At 41.3% G+C, this 21,441-nt stretch overlaps 1 protein-coding gene across 1 annotated transcript in view; it reads left to right on the forward strand.

The window, feature by feature from the left end:
* LOC139741349 (RNA-binding protein 38-like) overlaps positions 1-21,139 on the forward strand; it is a 143,040-nt gene extending 121,901 nt beyond the window's left edge. Inside the window, exon 5 of the mRNA XM_071651929.1 lies at positions 18,914-21,139. Coding sequence (XP_071508030.1) covers positions 18,914-19,241 — 328 coding nt within the window. The 3' untranslated portion in view covers positions 19,242-21,139. The remainder of the gene's footprint in view (positions 1-18,913) is intronic.
* Positions 21,140-21,441: the final 302 nt, after the last annotated feature.

Consider the following 21,441-nt stretch of genomic DNA (forward strand, 5'->3'; position numbering starts at 1 on the left):
AATGACAACTGTGAAGTGGTTGTTGGCTTTTGATAGGTTCTACAGGTCTATTTGGGTTACAAATATGACATTAGTTGGTCAGGCATTCTCTTTACAAGAAGACTGCTTTCCTTTCTTGAAAGATCTTCAAGAATGAACAGTTGTTTTAGAACTTGTGCATAGTGTTCATTATTTAATTAAGTTCTATCAAGTGTAGCCAATGTGAATATGATATTTCTGTTTTGTATGTGTGTGTTTTATAAATGATACATTGATGTACTCTATTATGGATGTGAGCGTATGGGAAATGCCCATATTTTTTGCTGGATGAGTGTCGGTGGTCAGTGGTGCATGTGGACAGTCACAGTAGCTTTGGCCCCCGAGGGTAATGTTTGCCCCCAAACAACGCGACTTGTCAACCATTGATGAGAGGCCAGTGGTCAAAGGGAATCCCCACAGAGGGTAAATCCCATTTTTCAAGCCTCTGCTTCAACCCACAAAGGGAGGATGGTACTCCAGGGCACAGAGGCGGACAAAACTTACTGTCTAACCCCCCCCCCCCCCCATGTCCAGCTTTCTGTCCCAACACACACAGCTCTATATACTTCTCCCTCTCTTGCTTTCTCTCTTTCTCTCACATCCTCTCTCTCACTCTATCTCTTTCTCTCACATCCTCTCTCTCACTCTATCTCTCTCTTCTCTATCTTTCTCTCTCTGTACCTTCCCATTGTCAGTAGTCTTTAGTACCAGACTTTTTATAGTGTCAATTCTAGTGTCACCGTAGCCAAACATCACACAACCCATCCTTTCGCTTTGGACACTTTCACAGCCTGCTCCTAAACAACAATCCCACCCATCCCTGTGATTTTGAGGCCCATTTGCAGTGGTCAAGTAAGCCTTTCTTGACCATTCAGACTGTGTAAATACATTGTAGAATATGTCCTTTACTCAGCTATAGCCAGAGTAAAATGTGATGTCCCCCCAGCACCCCCTCTATAATCTCCAGTAGATGAGTAGTTACTCTGGCCCGCTTGAACAGTTTAGGTCTAGTACAAAATTAAGAAACTTGCTGGTAGGGGATGGGGGCATGGGGAATGAATAAGACATTTTCTTCTTTGTCTTCTTCATGTATTTCTTCATTTGTAATTTTTAGTTGTAAAAATATTGTGTAACAACCTGTGACATACAAGCCATGCTACAGCGTAGCTGTTCTCAATCTGAGGACTAGGCATTTGATATGAGGCACATCTTCCAACATAGCACATCTTCCAACATAGCAACAGCCTGATGTTACTAATGTCTGCTTTGCATCTGCTTTGCATCAAAAATAGAGGCAAGTGTGGTGCATTTTGTCAATTCCTTCCCCCCTCCCCCCCCCCCAAGAAAATAAAGTGAATAGTTGTGAGGATCACACAGAACAATCAATGAGAGAGAAAAGCTAGTCACAGAAAAGATTGCTATTGAAAATTTTACAAGTTTTATAATTCAGTGATAACAAAATATCTTCTCTTTGGGCCTTTACACAAAAGGCCAGAAATATCTAGAATGACAAAAAAAATTGACTACAAGAAATGAGAAATTGCAGGAAAAGTATTTATCAGTGAATTATATTCTGTTTTCCATGGCACAAGTCAAAATTTTGTTCCGATACAGACTTTGAATCTGTTTATAATGAGATCAAGTCCTTGGCTAATTGTAGAATTGCGTCTCCCGTCTCCCTTGGTACAGACAAAATGATGTTCTCGACGTGTTCTCACAAGATTAAGGTTGTGTCACCATCGAGCCCATTTCTTCTATTTCACAAAAGAAAACTTCTTTTCTTTTCAGCTGTGCTAAGTCAATCTACCTCGCATGTCTCATGGCGTGTGGGCACAAAAGTTTCTGTGCAAAACTACCAAAGGTTCGACAAGGCCTTGGCTGATGCCAGAGGCATTTTCAAACAGGAGCAGAGTCAGCGTGGCAATTCAAGGCGGCAGGGTTGTAACGACGAGAGTAATCATCTCTTTGCTCATGATCGTTCAACTGCCAAATGACAAGAGGAGTAGTTTAATGACAGTCGCAGGCTGATTGCCGAGCGTATTCCAGGAATGGTCGGAGAGGTCCATTGTTGCCGAACGATTTTGAGTGAAAGGGAGAAGGGGCTCCAGATTGGAAGCAATTGCTCCCATCATCGCGACGCAGAGATCATCTGAACTACTCGTCCGGGTTCCACATAAGAAAATAGTTGACAGTCGCGAGACTTGTGGGAGATGTCCACCGCAGGGTGATCTGCTTGTGTGTGTTCTGGACGAGGTTGTATGCCTTCGCTACCTTTGCTTTCGTGGCCAGTGGGGAGGATCGTCACACGTTTTGGGCGATTTTGATTTCAGAACTGAAATACACCAGGCTGTGAAGATTGTGAGGGATGGTGAACACAAAAAATACAATTACAAAATCTGTATGAACAAGAAAAAAAAATGCTATTCATATCCACCTTTGGGGTCTTCATCTTTTCTCTCTGAGCAGGTGCAGTCCTAATTCCTTTCCCCGAGAGCTGCCAGAAGCTCTGCCGAATTTCCAGGCTTGGGCAGCCAAGTTTGGGGATAAGAGGACATTTCTGCTAGCGACCAAATATTTGGCGTATTGCAGGAAGTGGTAGAAAAAGAGTTCCTCCTCCCAGTATGTTGTCTGCTTTATTAAGTTACACACCAAGCCCTCTTTATTTCTTCTTGAAGATTGGCTTTGTAAGCCCTCTTTATTTCTTCTTGAAGATTGGCTTTATCGCCTTCTTTTCTGACTTTGTAGTCTTTTCTACCCCCACCCCCCTCAAAAAAATGACTCAGGGATCCAAAAGGCAATCATGATAGTACAGGTTCAGTCAAGTATCGTTTTCATTCCTGAGTGTCCTGTGCCCCTCCCCCCCACCCCCCACCCCCCACCCCATTTCTATTCATGGCCCATTAGCCCCCAAACGCTAATATCTGTGAAGTTCAAACAGCCATCATTTTCTGGTTTTGCCAGATTGCTCGTGCGATATAATTTTGTGCAAAACCAGTGTGTGATATGAAAGCTATACACATTGATGCCAAAAACAAGATCTAGTTGCGCACTCTGAAAGCAATCTCCAAATTCTCAATTTACATCGTTAATTGCGGCAAGATTGCAGGCAAATGTGGCATTATGACTCTGAATGGAATAACGTGACATGAACAGCACATGTAATTAAATGTGTGGTGCATGTATAACAGCGTGATGTTCTGTACACCACTGATTTGAATGTCATATCACTTAGTCACTCAATTGCAACACCATTTCAATATGACAGTGCAATGACCCTGCTTTGTTTTGACATTCCCGGGTGTTGATGACTTGCCCGCGAATGCTGGCGCTTCAGATCTGTAGCGAGGAATTCTGGGTGCAACGATGTTTCGTCAGTGTGGGACGAGAGATCCCCGCTAGATCAGCCAGAGGGGTAGTAGAGAGCTGAGAGTTCTCCATCCAGCCGCTTCCCACGAGCTGTGGCTACAGGTTCACGGCGAGATTTAAACAAATGCCCCCCCCCCAAAAAAAAAAAAAATGATCGTTATATGAGATAGATCCCTGTCAATGCGCCATTGCGTAGGTATGTGTGTATATAAATGGAATGACAGTCTTTTGCATTGTTTTTTTTTTTCTCCTTTCTCTGTCCGGGGTCATAGATAAAGATCAAAGACAGCTGCATCATTCAGTAACCACAATATGATTTTTTTTTTTTTTGTCAGAGTTGATAGCAACGCTCTAAAAAGAAAAAGACAACAAGAAGTAAAGAAAAAGAATGCGAGTTCACAACGAATGGATCCATACAAGAATGGACGTAAATCTGTTGATTTTGATCAGGATTCGTCTCTATCCCCACGTCTGACAGCACTGTCTTACCCCGCCTTTCGTGAAGAGATGTTATTCATCAACAATGAGGGTGTCGGCCCTCCATTCTTGCCCCAATGACATGTGACTGCCGGGACACATGTGCGCATACATTTTTTCTGACCCACACCCAAAAGACTTTCCCCTTTTTTGTCTTTCTTCTTCTTCTTTTTTCCCCCAGTCTGGAATTTTTGTCCTGCCCTTACTGGTAGTGGGTAACAAACATTCAGGAGCGTGAAGTAGATGTGGGCAGACGATGTGTGGAGCTGGGAACATAACAGTTGCGTAGATGAACAGAGTGAAAATGTTATGAATGTTGAGAGTGGTCATAATTCCACCCGGTGTCTGATTCTGATGCTCATTCTTCTCAATCCTTCTCAAAGATGCACCTCCCCCCCCCCCTTCCACAAAAAAAAAGAGAGAAATTGGAAGAAGAAGAAGTAGAAGAAGAAGAAGAAGAAGAAGAAATGTATTAATTCGTAGATCAACTCTGTATCATTATCATTTCGTCTTCCCTTCTGTGACATCCATTCTCGTTCAAAGATGATAAACCACGGCATAGATGTTGTAATTGTGCACTTGCTTACAAGTGAGCCCCCACAATATTCCCAGATGATCGCGGCTTATCATTACAGTGGTTGTACAAGTTATGTCACTTTTTACCCTGCTATGTTCTAATAGGTATAGACTACCAGCATGACATATCAACAAGGCTGCCCGCACTTGTGTGACACATTTTGATGAGAAGTTTAAATGGAGTATGCCATTATTTTCTGTCAGGAATGGAGCCAGGAAATGCCAAAGACATTGGTATCTATGACCTTGTTTGCATCACGTGAAATATTCATTGCAATGAATGGGCAACAATTGATACCCCATAACCACTTATTCTGATTATGTTGCTTTCGTTACAGTTGTGATGGACAGCTAGATAGAAAATATGATATGGTGTATTGAAGAAGAGAGGATATCCAGTAAAACTCCTTTTGGCAATTGTCAGCATCTGGTCAACAGATGGCGCCATATCACTGGTGTAGGCATAGAGGCCAGCAAACTTTTTGGCAGCATAGTCAGTCATGACCCCATTCAATACCAGGGGATATCTGTGCACTATGACATATCAGTCATAGGAATAGTGGCTCTGAGAGAGTTACATTCAGTATTCACTGGCCAGGTATTGCATTGTCATTTTTAGGTCACATTTTTAGCCTTTTTTTTTGCCATGGAACATTTTTTTTTTGGTCAATACTTGATAATGATAGGGACTTAACTAGTGAATATCTTTTACATCAAGGGGTGGGAGTAAGATAAGTTTGCTATATTTCTACGCAATGGCGTTTTTCTCAAGTTCAGTGGCACTGAATAAAAGATATGAAAAATGAAAGCTAGTTTATGAAACAAGAAAAAAAAGACATATCAGGATTTTCTCCTTAAAATGATTTTTGTTCTTTTTATTCAGTTGGCCTTTAAAGAGAACTGGCTATGATTATCACATTACGATGCATTACAGAGTTTGTCACATTCTCATTAATTTTGTTACTATACTGTGGTCTGTTATTGTTTTTTTTTTGGTCTTCAAGTTGGTCAAAAGATATTCCATATAATGCATGGCCTCTCTCACACACATACACACACACACACACACACACACACATACACACACACATACATGCAAATGCATGCATAGTAGCATGCAGACACATGTACATGTATGTAGGTACGTAAACGTTATGTCTTTAATAGCTCCGTTTTGTGGTCAGTGAACTTCGGATTCTAAATATACGGAATCCTCTATCGTACTTTGGCTTCTTGCACCCCTCCCCCATCCCATACGTGCACACACAAACACACACACACACACACACACACACTCTCTCTCTCTTTCTCTCTCTTTCTCTTCTCTGCATCTTTTAATATCTTGCGTCAGTCCTGTAATATCCATCTGGTGTCTGCAAGACTTCAGATTCCGAACGAGGGGAAAATCATGGATGGAGTTGAAAGTGTTTCTCCAGGAGACAGTCGGTTGGCCCCATAAACTGCCAATTTGGGAGGAATTTAGTGTCCTCTTTATTTTCTTTGTGCTGGGAGAGATAATTTCTGACTCATCCCGCACGACTGCAATATTTTGACTTCGCTTTGCTCTTACAGATATTGCGGGGGGGGGGGGGGGAAGGGGGGGGGGCTTTCACACTAATGAGGAACTCGTTTGTATGCATTCACATTTTTTGGGAAGCATGTAATTTCCAATTGTGTTTCAAGCGCACCACAAGTTTGTATGCAGGAACGACTCCCCTAGCTATTGTATTACTGCAAACAACATTCCAATCAACAACTGTGCCACAAACAGGTCCGCTTGTCAATCAAAAAGGGATCGTCTTGATGCGGATGGATGTAAAGAGTACGAATGCCGTATGCACGTGCCGTGGCAGAAGAAACTACAGGGTCAGACTAGGCTCTATCTCCTTAATCGTGTTTTAGAGCTCAAAGCGTTCAGATGACAAACAAACTCCTCAAATCTCTCTAAACACAACTTAAAACAAAAACAGAAACCGCAGGAAAACAAATTCTGGACCAGGATTTTCCGACCGTGATTTGAGAAGTATGTTTTTGAGGGAAGGAACATGATTCTAGTTTGACATTCACATTTTTGGACAAACATTACTTGATTTTGCATGGAACATATGTGTGAATTTGTCCAGAAACAAGTTCTTTGTAACTGTGAAAACCCTCAAAAAGGGAAAGTGGTGCTGGAATATGGTAACTTGATTGGCATATTATAATTTATGTTTCATTTTCTGTCAAATTTTTCTTAATCTGCTACTCTAATATGTTATTGACAGTAAAATGTGTTTGGTTGTATAGCAGCATATCAGGGGCAGAATTCTGTGACACACTAATGTAAATGTCATTAGAGCTATAATTATCATCTGGTGATTAAATATACATACAGTATATGATATATTCTCGAATGAATGCTATTTCTTTTTTCTCCCTCAGTTTAATTTCTTGTTCAGGCCTCATTACTGGATCATAGAATGATGATTAGACGCATAATTGCTATATTATTGACAGCAAAATTTTCCTCTTCAGGTGGCTGCGTTAATGTAGCGGCACTTACGGTATTAGGACTTTAAGATGATTTTCTGTACTACACAGACAGTTTTATGCAGAGTAGTGGTATGGTACAGGTTACGACAATTGTCCGTCTGTCCTTGCTGCTAAATATATCGATTCATTTGACCTTCTGGTATCTCATTTAGCATTTTATATTGGTCATCAATACATCTGTTCAATGTCACTTCATTGAATCTAGATGGCTATGATGCCATGCCACCTGGCTACTGTACTTGATCTGAAATAGCATCATGCAACCCGCTTGTTTGAAATGGTGTATATATCCACATTATATTGCAATCATATCACTATGAAACTAGAAATGTTCATGTGCATTTTAAGTTTACATATTTCATGAGAGCCAAGATTAGTGAAGTTGAAATTCACTGGAAAGTTCTTCTTTGCTCTATATGCATTGAATACCTTTGGCAATTCCTGAACATTTCGTATCGCGAAAAAAAGACCATCAGCCCCAATGTGCGAAAATTTCATGCCACGAAAATTTGTTGCTTTACAGTATGCTATTATTACATCACGGAATTATCTACTTTCTGATGAAAAGTGGGTTGGGGTAAGTGGGGTGTGAAATCCCTGCCTGCAGGGCCTGGAGAAAAATGATCTTTTTTTATTAAAAAGATATAGGAAGCATTTTGGATGACTTTGATACTGTTTGTCTCCACCCTCATGACTTTTTCAATGGCGTATTTGCCGGCAGATTTCGGAAGTTGGGTGATATCATCCAGCCATGAGCCCATTAGAGGAAGTTGTTCTGGAGGCAAACAAGAGCAGATTTATAGAACACCCCCCTGAGAGCGAGGAGATAACATCTCGCCTCATTCTTCTGGCCAAATTTTCCTCATTTCCGAATCAAACATCTGCCACGCACCCCACAATGGTCTACAGAGAGTGAAGGAGATAGAAAAAGAGAGAGAGAGAGAGAGATAGATAGAGGGAGAGAAATATATATATATATTATATATATATATATATATAATAGTGGATAGAAAGAGAGATTTATTGAGATATAGTAAACATATAGAGAGAGATATGGAGGGAGAGAAAAAGTGAGAGAGAGAGAGAGAGAGTTTACAGCTAGACACATTGACCTCAATTCATGTCATGACCTTCTTCCTGTTGTCCACGCTGTCAAGGTGAAGGTCAGCCATCCACTAAAAATGCTGACATTTATGTTGTTTTTGAGAGCAGGGGGAGCTCCACCTCTTGGGACGGTATAAGAAAGATACCTATCAGAAATGCCATTGCAAATCAAGTTATTTTGAGATTTTCTCTCCCCTCCCCCCCTCTTTTTCCATACCTATATAGACATTTATGGGGACATATATTTCGTTTATGGATTTGGGGGGGGGGGGGGTAAGGAATAATTCACCTTGAGTCTGGAAGGTCGGAGAGAAAGGCAACAGGTCAAACGCTTGTTACTGTTTCAGGACAGTCAACATGCTGGGATGGATTCACAGACAAATTGTGTAATATTGTGTGGAGATAAACTGTAGTACATATTTCGTAATTGCATGAATTAAAATCAGTTGCATCAGACTCCTTTGAATCTAAACCGTCTTTTGTTCCCCGCATTGCCTTCTGGCATAAGGTTGCTGTAACAGACTCAAGACAGGCAAAAAACAAACAAAAACAAAACAAAACAAAACAAAAATCAATCTTCACACACCTACATGAAGAGTAAATGTCTCTCAAGAGATGACTTTGTATTTGGTCAAGTCTATCACAACTTCACAAAGAGGTGCAGGACTCTATGCTGAAGACCTCAGTGTGAATGTGAATCAAATCTATTAAAACCCATTTAGAATTCATCCAACGTCCATTTTTGAGGTTACATGAGCCACGGTTTGTTATTTTGGTTGGGTAACTTTGCCATTTATATCTTCGTGCAAGGTTGAAGTTTGATTCAAATGTCGTAAACAGCAACCTGTAATCATTTTTTTCCTTCAAATATACATTGTATATGGTTTAATGGACTATTTTGGAAATATACAGGGAAGGAAGAAAATAAAAAGCAATCAGCCAGAGATTCTAAAGCATCTCTTTAAATAGTGGTGGTGTGAAAACTGGTTTACATCGTTCTCAAAGGTTTAATCACCAATTACTGGACAGCACCATATCATTGCAAACCTCTTTATATTAAAGGCAAACACCTGTCTCTATCTCCTTGTGTGCCAGTGACCTTTGAACTTTGATGGAAGGGGAAATAAAAGGAAAAGTAAATTGCACTGCCATGCTATAAACATGAACACTGTTTTCAGTGAGAACAAGGTGGGAAAAAAATGGAGAGAAATCAGGTCATATATATTTTTTTCTTTTGGTTCCATGGATGATATTTGTCCAAATATTTGTGAAAATGTAGGTATATTCCATTGTGGCACATCCATTCACTTTAGCGTTGCTCATCGAAGAATACCGGAGGGGTGTTGATACTTGTTTTCTATACCGACGAAAGGAAAAGAGAATCAACTTGTTTTTCTGTGTCTGAACAAGTTTTCATCATTTCTCATTGCCTGCCAGAAAGCCTATTTACAACGTGTTCTTTGCTCTGTGATGGATGGATGTTTTCCAATTCAAAGTCTGGGGATGAGTGGTGTAAAAGATTTTGAGCTTCTTGTGTCGCGGGTGCATTGATAAAATTCTAGGGCATTTGTTGGTATTTGTGACACAAAGCGTTCAACAAATAATTTGGCTTAAGCATAATGACAGGGGCGTTGATCATGCGAATTCTGTCATAAAATGTAACTTCTGCTTTTTTGACTCTTTTAAAAAGTGCCCTCATGGGCTGTTTATCACAGTTGATATTTTTCTCTCACTTTTTTTTTTGTCGCGAAAGATGACTTTAATGGATATTTTTCCTCCTGGATCTTAGCACAGATTGAACTGTGTGTCACTACAACTTGGATTGGAAAAGGAAAAAGATCAGATTCGAGGCCAAATCCAAATCTCATAAAGAGCATCAGGTTGGAGGATGGTTAACTTTTGATGACCTCTCGTCATGTGTGTTACGTAAATGTCAGTTTTCAGTGGGAAGGGACCAAAAAAACCCCACAACTCGTTCTCAGAGAATGTAATTTTCCATCTGCCGCTCGTAATGAGTCTTGAGCCTTTACTTAAGATGCTCTTTTTTTTTCTCCAACGTACCCACAGAATTCTTACATTATGCCTCCTTTTTTTTATTTGTTTAGCAATGTAATTAGAATGAATCATTAGAAAAATTCGCAGACTCTGTGATAGGGGTGCATCGTTCTGGAAGATGGGGCTTTTGATGTCAGCCTCCCATGCTCATGGCAGAAATGTGGAAGATGCATTGTATACATAACTTTATAAATAGAAAGAGATTTTGACTGCTATTGAAATAGGGATCACTTCGAGAAGATTGGAGTAAGATGATGGGGGGGGGGGGGAGAGAAAAGGAAAACTGACTCAACAATGAAAAGTGTTTAGATAGATTTATTGAGAATGAGAAACATTTCAATGATAGCATGGAGCACGAAGCAGCAATAAGGCTGGAGTCAAGGGGGCATGTTGGGCAATACTGGTATTAGGGATATGAGATTATCGAGGGATTAAGGGGGGCTTCGGCTTCTCCTGGATGTCAACTGTTCCTACGAAATGGAAAACAGATCGAAGCATGTCTCAAAAGGACCTCTGGGCATCTCGGATGACAACATGCTGCCAAACATTTACCCCTGGCTCTCCCTAATCCATAATCCGTGCGACACAAAAGGTGCCATGCAGCACGGTAATTCCTTGAAACCCTTGTAGGGCAGGGTCAGTGAGAATGGAAGATGGATGGCAACTAGGGAAAGTAAACAACAGAATGGTAAAGAGATGGAGATTTTTATTTTACTTTTTTTTTTGGGGAGGGGGCTCGGTTAGGAGAGATTTGTGGTTAATTCTGGTAATGGTTCCTCAAAGATGGACGTCTTTTTGTCTTTTTGTGTATATGTGTTGCGGATGGATGCTGATATGCTCACTTAATACATTTACGGTTGGAAAGTGCTTCTTTTGTGCCGTTCTCGATGATATTTGTTCTCCCTCCGAGTGCATCAAATTGCGACTTGAAAGATGAAGATCCTGGAAGACGTCTAATGTCCATGATGTCGACACTCCCATTTCGTGCAACCGATTCATGCCTTCCTTAGAAACCCAAACTCCTTCAACAGCATGTGAGGTTTTTGGCCACAATCCCACCACATACTCAAAGTGTCTTCCTCTCCTTCAATACTCTGCTTCTGTCTGTTTGTCCATTTGTCTGTCTGTGTGCCTTTTGTTGCTCCCCACCCCCCCCCCCCCGAAAAGAAAGGGACAAAAATCTTACATCAAATATGTACTGCTGATGTTCTCTTTTTTCTCCCCGTAATGTACCTGAATGGATACCTTGCATTTTCCCCGTTTAATTAGAGCAAGAAGTGTGTTTGCTTCGTGGGTACAAAGCCAAGCAGGGAAGGGTTTCGAGCTGAAGAAAAGAGAGCACTGTGGAAATGCTAGGTTCTTGTCTGGACAAAGAATAAAGAGCGGTAGTATCTTTGCCAATTTTTTCCCCCCATCCCTGTATCTTGAGAAGACACCCTAAAAAAAAAAAAGTTAATTTGCCTGGCAAAATGTCTCCATGCAGTTGTTGATTTCCTTTTGTGTACATCTATGTCGTTATTTGATAGACTTCTTTATTTTGTGTGTGTGTGTCAACCCAAAATAAGGAGACAGGGGCAAATGAATACAAAAAAGTTGGTGTCTGGATGGAGGTGAGGGTTGTGTTACGATGTATTCATCTCCCTTATTAACTGGCCTCAGAATCACGCATCCTTTCATGGCAGTGGTTGAAACATGAGCCACTGTGGAATTGCGCACCTCTCACAAAGGTGGCTCAAGTGTAGACAATTACCTCAGACCTCTCCCACCAGTTGACTACCAAGCTTTGCATTGAATTTTGGTCCACTCTCCAACATCAATCGCAATGGAGGCATCTCCTGTATATTTATACCAAAATGGGAAAGCATCATAAGAGCTTATACGAACATTTGCAATTTAATATCAAGTGCTTGAAATTTATCTCCTGTCATTTGACTTGTGTTGCATTCTAGGATTCCTACTAAGTTCCTTCTGGCGCCCAAAGACATATCACTGCATAATATTAATTTAACATCTAGGCAAGACCTTGTTCTGTTGTTAAACAGAAAAGCAAAAGTTGTATCTTGAATGAAAAGGAAAATGATTATGTGATGAGTGCTGTTCAGAAGAGAAAATGGTAGTACTGTTCAGTATGAAATGGTGTAGAGAGAGAAAAAAGTGTTGTGACGTTAATGTCACTGTCAAAAAAAGATATTAGTCATTTGAAATTGAGTTATTTCTGGCTTGACACATTTTTTAGTTGTTATTAGGGAGTACATTGTATTCTTGAAGGTCGTAACACTTTTTAATGGAAAACTAATAGTTTTCTGCACGCGTAATGGATTAGAACAGGACAGGGTCCTCCTGAAAGGACCCAGTTCTCTGGGTTTTTTTTTTCTTTTATTTATCAATTATACAAAAGCATTCTTCCCCATGTAAGATAATTATCTACAATAATTTGTATACGTGTCTAAAAACTGTGTAGGTCACATATTGTGTAAAAATTATCTACAATAATTTTTATACATTAGCTGGGTAGGTCACATATTGTTTAAGAATAGATGAGCCTTTATTATAGGAATGGTGTCACTTCAGTGTCACATCACCTTGATATGAATGTCATAGTTGGTCAGTGGTTTCTCTGAATAAGCCCAGTCCTCCATCAAATCAAAGGTTTGGGAAGAGGCAGTCTGGTATACCAGGAGCAGGTGGATGAGGCACATTATGTAACCATGGTAACCAACCCCTTGGGCTTCATCCACTGCACTTTGCATGCTTGTGGAAAGAATGTGGACCAGGCAGAAAGTTGTGTTGTATATGACATTCAATTGACATGATGCTGCAATTGCAAATTGTTGTCATCATCGTCAATTATGCAGCTTCACTGGGCTGTATAATTTCGTGCAGAGTCGAGTCAATTACACCCAGCGTGGTGTGCCGCAAAAGCTGATGAAAGTGGTCACGATGTCTTCACTGAAAATATGTGGCTACACACATCACGTAGGGATGCAATTAGTGTCTTACCCCACACTTCATTTGAGAAGGCTCATCCACCACAGTTTTAGAGGGAACGACGTGTGAGAGGATCGCATCTCTACAAATTAAGATAATTATCACGCAATTTGGATCAATCATACTTTGCTTCTATAAACGTGCTCAGACAAAGCAGCTGAGGTGTGGAACGATGTCAGTCATCGCTCGCGTGGTATTACGACTCTGCACGTTGCCGTGGCGATGCCACCGACCTCCATCCGAAACCCCCTCTCTCCTCTGGGCTGGAGGTGGGAGGAAAAGGCAAACTTAATTCATTCTCACGGCGACGACGTAGATAATTTAGCTCACCTGGAGTCTAGCTCTTTTTTTACCTCTTTTCTCTCTTTTTCATGAAGAGAGAAACCTCCCATCCCATCATTGATGTGCCCGAGAAATAACATGGCAGCGATGAGAGATTGGAAATTGTGAGCACATGGTCCTCAGCGTGCGGATTAACATTCGCTATCCATGCTCGCACGGAATGTGAACATTTTCTCTGGCGAAACCTGACCTGACCGTCTCGATCCCTGCCTCTCGTTTCAGCATCTTTTCTTCTTTTTTTTCCCCTCCTTCCCCCCTTCCCCCCCCCCCCCCCCCCTGACTCCTGGTCTCGATCGTCCTTTAATAATTCCCTGCTTCCCTCCTCAAAGCCACTCCCATCACCCCATCTCGATTCCTCCCGCCTCCGTTCAGTCTCGCTTCATCTCCTCGTCCGTTGCTCTCCCTCAAACCTGTCTCACAACAGGTGGTTTGGAGCAGTGCTACATTTAGCTCTCCTTTGACCGTAGACATTTTTCTATCGCCCACCTCTTCTCTCTCTCTCTAGAAAAGTGACCTTTCTTGGTTTTAGTATGCATTAGAAACACCACATCTCTTTCTTTATTCTTCCTTTTCCCCCTCTTCTCTTTTGCCCATAACTCTCATTCTACCATTCCATTTATCTATCTATCTCTCCTTTATCTCTTCTTCTCTTTCACACTTTACCCTTTATCATTTCTTTCAGTAAACCACTCTGAAAAATGGCACCTTAGGAACAGAAATACTATATCCTATATATTACTGTTTTGGAGGTTACTTTTTGTTTGATGATGAATACAGTAAATATTGTCTTTTGTCTCTTTTGTAAGGAGAATATTCTCATCAGTGTTTAACTTGATACCAAATATTGCAGAAGGAGTCAATCTCAACATCAAAAAGATATGATATAATCTCATTGTCAGGACACAGATGACAATTAGATTAAACTTTGTCCCTGGGACTTATGTATCTTTTGTAGTGACTTATCTGAAAATGACAAGTTTGCAAAGTAAAGACGCCTTGAATTGAGAAGTGTCATTCCGCAAAAGCATTGTGCCAAATCTTGATATCGCACCTTCTTTGTGAGATTTGCCGAGAGGGCATGCCCTGTTACAGCAAGGGGGCATCGGCGGCGTGCGGGACGTGCGGCCCGCAAACCCCCCTAGGATGCCCCGGGCCAAGCCCCATGGCACCCCAGGCTTCAGGGGAAGGATTACTCTGCGATTGGTGTGTGCACACCTCACCAGATGGGGATGTCAGCTTGATTCGATTTGACGTGAGACGAGAACCCTGATCGACAAAAGTCAATTGCAACTGGAAATCCATCTTCCACTCAAACAGTTTCCCATCCCCCCTTCCCCTCCCCTCCCTCCCCCTTCATCTCTTCTCCACCCTCATTGAATAGCTGTTTTCTCTCACCTTTGGTCTATTTCATATTCACAGAATTATTCGCATATTTATTCATCTATTCGTCCAATTTATTCGTTAATTCGCACATCTGTTCACCTTCCCCTGCAACAGCCTATTCACGTACCAGGCCAGGCCACCAGTCATACACACAGCTACTTTTCCAGTACCTTTCCAGGGTCCTTCAAACCCATGTGCCTGCTTGCCTAGGGCTAGTAACATTCACAATTGGGCAAGTGAAATGAATGGTGTCTTTGTTTGTTGAATGTATGCAGACAACTTGTCAAAGTGCTCATAAGGGCAGTGTACAGTTGAAAACTATCTGCACATAATACTGTGGGTTTTTTTACTGTCTATCAATAGCCTGTGTATCTCCACCCTTCTGTCCATCTTTATGGTACAGTAAATTTTCAATCCTCCACAAATGCTATTCTTATTATCTTTGCCTATTTTTTGTTTCTTTACATATTCAGATCCCTGTTGCATGTATTGGTCCCTCTGGCCATCTGACTAGCTTTGCATGAATTCTTATCATATTTCTCAAACCCTGTCTCTTCTCTCTCCCTCTGTCTCTCTCTGTCTCTCACATATTCTCTATCTATCTATCTATCTATCTATCTATCTATCTATCTATCTATCTATCTATCAATATATCATATGCTAATCCATCTATCTTTCCATCTATCTTCATCTCATTGTCCCACTTCTCTCTCCCAGTCTCTCCCATTCCATCTGTCTATCCATCTATCTATCAATTTATTTCTTTCTCTCTCTCTCAATATCTCCCTCTTTCTCATTCTTATATGTGCATCTTCAAAATTTGTTGTTTTTTTTCTCTTTATCAAGTCAACCTTTTAATTTGAGGCTTCTTGTAGTGTTTCCCTGTGCAAGCTGTTTCTGTGACACCACTTTCATTTCTTAAAGCTTGAAAATGCAAGTGATGGTATTTTTCATTCTTTCCCAGAAATGTTCATATCATATCTTTGGTGGTATGAAACCATCCTTTTTTTTTTTCTGACTGCCCTTCCTAACTTTTTCCATTCTCCGGCATCAGTGTCCTCTGGTGCAGCCTTCATTCAGTAGGGCTCTCCTCTCCTCCTACACGCTGGCCTCACCTCCAGTGTGCCATTGTGAATGGAAGATAATTAGGAGTGGCTCCTGTCACCGTGGCGACGGGTGGAGAATATGATGCCAGGTTTAGGTGATCTGCTGGTGCGGTGTGTGCTCCCGTACGTGCTGTTGGTGCCGGGGCCGGTATTGTGTGACTGAAAATGTGTCAAATTATCCCCCCTCATACCGCAGATTAATATTGGATTCTACATCTCTGTCCGACGCGGGGCCTCATCTGTCGATTCCTCGTCTGTCCGTTTCGCGGAGTGGAAATTAGTTAATATGATATGAAGCCATTGCATTTCTGCGTCTCCCCCCAAGAGGGAAAGGGGATGCCGATTATTTCTCTTTCTCATCTTGTAGTTGTCTGCCTCTCTTATCATATTTTTATTAGAGTAATCTCCAATGGAAACCTTTTTGATATGTGCCGACCGGCGTCTGACTCCCTGATTATGTTCCTGGAGCCGCTCAGATGAGCCCTCCGCTCTGCTTTGCACCCCTTTTCCCCGTCTAATCATTTTTGTACCCACAAGACCACTCTGCGATTCATGCTCTCTGCCTGGATCTGCATAGAGGAAGAAGACAAACAGGAGCACAGCATTCCTCCTGACAGTTCTCTGGTCAATGTGAGTCTGAGGAAAACAGAATAATTTATCTGCTGCTATCCCCCAATTGCAATAAACTCCGAGTGACCTATGCTGTTGCTTTGTGTCTGGCGGGATAAATAACCTTTTTCTCTCAGTCTCTCCACCAGTGGTGGCATAGTAGCGTATTTATCTCTATGTAGCATGTGGGGATATGAAACACCTTGCAGCTAACTGTTTCGCAAAATATTTTCTGTCAAAGCAAACAGCATGAATGGACATATACAGTGACAGAAATCATGGCTAGTCTCCTAAAGATGGACTTCTCTTCTTTTTTTTGACGATCCATGACTGTGCATACGTACCTTGGCTATCGAGTTGACACATGACATGCCAGATTATGATGTCGGGGGAAAAGTTTTAGAATAGTTCTCACAGAAGAGTAGTCTTTCAAGGCACAACTTTAAATTTGTGGGACTGTTGCTTCCATTTCGGGCCTTCGTTTTCATGAAGTTCACTTTGCCGAGTATTGTCTTGTATTCACTTAAAAATAGAGTAAATGGACATCTGAAATGTAAAGCCAAAGCATATTATGCAATGGTTTGCAGAGATTGTTAGAGCAACATGTGGAATGGAGGTCTAGGCATGATAGAATACTCTAGATTGAGACCTTTAAAGCAAACATATCAGTGCATGGTGTAATGCTGGAGCAGCAACTGGAGCGAGCAACTCTGTACTTTCTGCCCGTTTTACCTTGACATTCGAGCCGTATTTATGTTACCCAATGTTGGGCCGCGTTAGACAAACTGTGGACACCTCTAAGACAGAAGCGCGACATATTTCGGCTCACGCGGTGACCCGTCACGTGTCAATCATGGAAAAGAGCCAGGGAAGAGAAGGGCAACTTTCTATGTGTTCGCTAGATTCACCCTCCCGCCCCAAAGTAGAAGAAGAAGAAAAAGCAGAGATATTCCTTTTGATTGACAATCCATTACTGATGGGGGAAAAAAGGTGGGGGAAATTTAAGCATCAAAATGTGATTTTAAGAATAAGATGTAATGCTGTATGTTTCCTCTGGACCGAGACTGCATTCTGTGAGTCTTGAAATGGGTCGATCTATTCGTGTCAACCTGGTGTTCCTAACCCCCAAACCTGTTGATCCAACGTCACAGTCAAATGATATGACCAACGGCAAGGCCGAACAGAGGACAAGAAAAATAGCCAGTTCTGTGACATATCAACCGATGCTGTATTTATGCCCTTGTGAAAACATTCAAATGTCCACAGTCATGTCATACACTTTTTTTTTTCTTGTGCGTCTCCCAAATTTTTTTATCATTTTTCACATCTTGGCCACTCCGTGTATCATATATCTTAAGGCAGGATTTGTCACTGTTTATATTCCATTGTGAGAAAAGTAAATGCGCAGGCATCGATTTTTTTTTTTGAAGAGCAGTCTCAGGGGGGAAAATCAATCACAATCGAAGTATGGAATGGGAGATCTTTGTCAGTAGACATTATCTCTCACTTGTCGCCACACATATCAATGGGATGTGAGCACCGGGTATAGAGAGTTTTTCTCTGCTGCAAAAAAAAAAGAAAAATAGCAAGAATGCGATATTTGGGTTAAGCCTACAAGTGGCATAATGGTGAACACGCACTTGGGGTAAATGACGTAGGAATGAGATTACGTATAATGACTCTGTCGCAGAAATGCGAGGATGATGCTGCAAAGTCCGCACAGATCAGAATTTTATCGTACCAGTGGGTGATGTACGTGTGTGGATTCATTCATGATACAGTGGAAAGTAAAAATGGTACTGGTACCGGTAGTTGTCCATGTATTCACCAAAACTTGAAATCCAAATATTTCAGTATCAAATCGTGTGAAAGCATGTTATTATTCGATGAATGATTAATGGGATTTTGTTTGCAATAGAATACAGTTATCTTTTAATTGCATTTTCAGTTACCTTTTTAGTTGTTAATGTTCATGTATTTTGGGTCCCTTGAATTCTACCCAACACAATTTATTGAAAATAAGCACAATAATGGTTAAATTGCTACTTTTTTTTTCTCGCCGTGATTAACTTCTTTGGTGCAAGCAGTGCTCTTCCAAAGGGTAGTGCCATGTCTGTAAGCCAAGGCACAGGACAGCTGCTCCTTTGGAATGCCAATCAAGTGGTGCAGGATGGGTAAATGATCTTGTCCAGGAATGTTCACAGCAAGGATTAAAACTCAGGACCACTTGTTTCTGGTATTACTGAAGTCTAAATTGGTAAATTAATGGTATCACCTTGATCTCAAAAGATTACATTCTGTTTATACCACTTGATTAACCCCTACACTCTCTTGTTTTGTTATTTCCATAACTACAGATATCAGCAGACTCCACTGATCTACCAGGCCTCTCCTTACTTCGTGACCCAGCCCACCTTTGCGACGGTCCCCGCACACTCGCCCACCGCCACGCAGCCGTTCATCGACTACACGTACGCGCACCAGCAGTTCAACACGGCAGGCACGTTCAGCGATCAGTACGCCAACTACGCCAACACGCCCCACGGTTTCGTCGCGCCCGCCTACAGCTTCTCGACTGTCCAGCAGTCCTCGGCGTCCCTTCCAACCGTCAACACCGCCGCGCAGTTCTCACAGTTCCAGGCCGCGCAGCCAGCCGTCGCGACAGATCACGCGTGTTTGCAATAACTATCGCTGTGATCATCATCTCTACACTTCATCAGAGATGTATGCGGCAAAAATCGTATTAAGAAAAAAATGAGAGGGAGGAAGCAAAAAATGAGAAAAGTATGCATTTCTAGATCTGATGAAATGTTTTCTTATATATATAGCGAAGAACACTAACTAGAGAAGATTTTTTTTTCTTTTTTGAGACAAGAAAAATACATATCACAATATGCCATAACTACTTCTCAAGTGATGAGAGTTTCAAACTGATGGAGTACGACGCAGAGCGTTTGGTACCTCATTCATCCATAGGTTTTGTTGGATTTCTCTGTCATGGACATTGCTGGCCACTGTGTGAGGATCGGCGATTCCATGCCACCACCAACAAAGCGCTGTTGCTTGGAGGAACCCTGCTGAACCAAGAGAGCACCAGGACAAAAAAAAAAAAAAAACTGCCTAGAAAGAAAATAATGATAATGTGTAGTCATGCAACCAAGAGTTGTCACAGGTATGAGGAGGAATGTGAATTTGTTGAAGGCGGGTTGAGGTTGGAGAGAGAAAACCGGTAGTGTTTATTTTCTGTACTCTGTTCTTTGTGCTAGTGCACCACATGTAATTTGTTTTTTTTTCTCATCATAATTATGTCCTGGAAGTTGGATGAAGCATGTTCTGTGTAAGACCTCACGTATAGAAAGAGCAAAGTATTCATATCAGATTCACATTTTGCCTTTATTTTTTCTGTTTAATTTTCATTGCACAGGGGAGAACAGATTGTATGACAGTACATCAATGCCTTCATTATAGTACGTAATCGTCTGATCAGTACGTTCTTTGAGCCCATTTCTCGTTAATGTTTATGTGCGCAGCTTTGTATCAGTATTTTATTTTCGTACCCTCGTTTTGAATACTGTATATCATGTTCAAATGTCTCCAAATGCACTGCGAAAAATGAAAAAAAGCAAAGAAAAGAAAGGTTGGCGGCATGTTGAATAGAGTTCCTGGCTGGGTGAGGAAGTCACTTGTTAGGCCTGTGATCCTGAATGAACGTAGACCACAAATTAAAAGAGCTTGTGGTTATATTCATGAGCATGAGTAGAAGAAGAAGGATAGGGAGAGAAAGCAGTGAAGAAATTGCGAGTGGCAGTATCTTTTGAGATTTGCAGCAACTTGAAAAGGTCTGCAACGTCCAACACTGTCTGCTCATCGTAGAGAGTGCGGTCAAAGACGGTGAGTCCTGTAGAATGTGGAGAGCGAAGATTCTCCGGGATCATATCTCTGGCTATGAGAGTAACGTAACAAGATGACAATTGGGACCCACTCACGTCCATGACTATAAAAAAAAAAAAAATGGTCGATGGTTGGTAATTTGCATGTTTGCCCATCATGGGCTTGCTTGTTTGATGGCCAGGATACAGCATTCAAATGCCGTGCATGCTTTTCTCAAAAACTGAAATGTTGGATGTAACTTCCCTGCGACAGAATTTTGAGCTTGGTCACAAAGTGTGCATAGTTTGCTCATTGTCGGCAGCTCGTAAGCCTATGCAGATCTGATTTGCATTGCGGGAAATTCCTGTTAAATTTTGCTTTGTCTATAACTGGGAATATATCATCTATGATAGCTTTCCTGTTTTTTTTTTTTTTAAATTTGCCAGCGCATTGTAATTCGTACCATTGTTATGTACTTATTGTTCACCTTGAGAAATGTAGTGTATTTATTTTGTGTGACGATTAGACACAAATCCGTCCAGATTGAATTCTGAAAAAAATAAAGTGCGAGAAATATTCACGCGACAATGTGCAAGCATGCCAAACTAATGGCCAACTATAATCAATGCTATGCCCAATGATTTCTTCCGTGGACAAATAGATTAAGATTAAATTATCCTTCAATGAAATAAATGAATACATTTTATGTTAAGTTGTCTGGGGTAATGTATAGTTCGTTGGACTCCCCACTCATATCAACCCCCCCCCCCCTCCCAGCTCACTCATCCTATAATCACTTTTGACACTTGCTTGTAATTGCTCTCCCAGTATTAAGGTCTTTGAGGCAGCCTGTGGTCACAGATGGGTACCTAACCCCCCCCCCCCCACCCATTATGCTGTCTCCATTGTACTTGATGAATATGCATGAATGCTATGCTAATTACTTCTACTCAAGTACTTGTCCACTGTTTGTGCAGCAACCTCTGAAAGAGTATTTGTGAATCATGTCAAGCTG

Source organism: Diadema antillarum, unplaced genomic scaffold, assembly GCF_040938485.1.
Source record: "Diadema antillarum isolate AM-2024a unplaced genomic scaffold, OU_Dant_1.0 seq00000923_RagTag, whole genome shotgun sequence".
NCBI lineage: Eukaryota > Metazoa > Echinodermata > Echinoidea > Diadematoida > Diadematidae > Diadema > Diadema antillarum.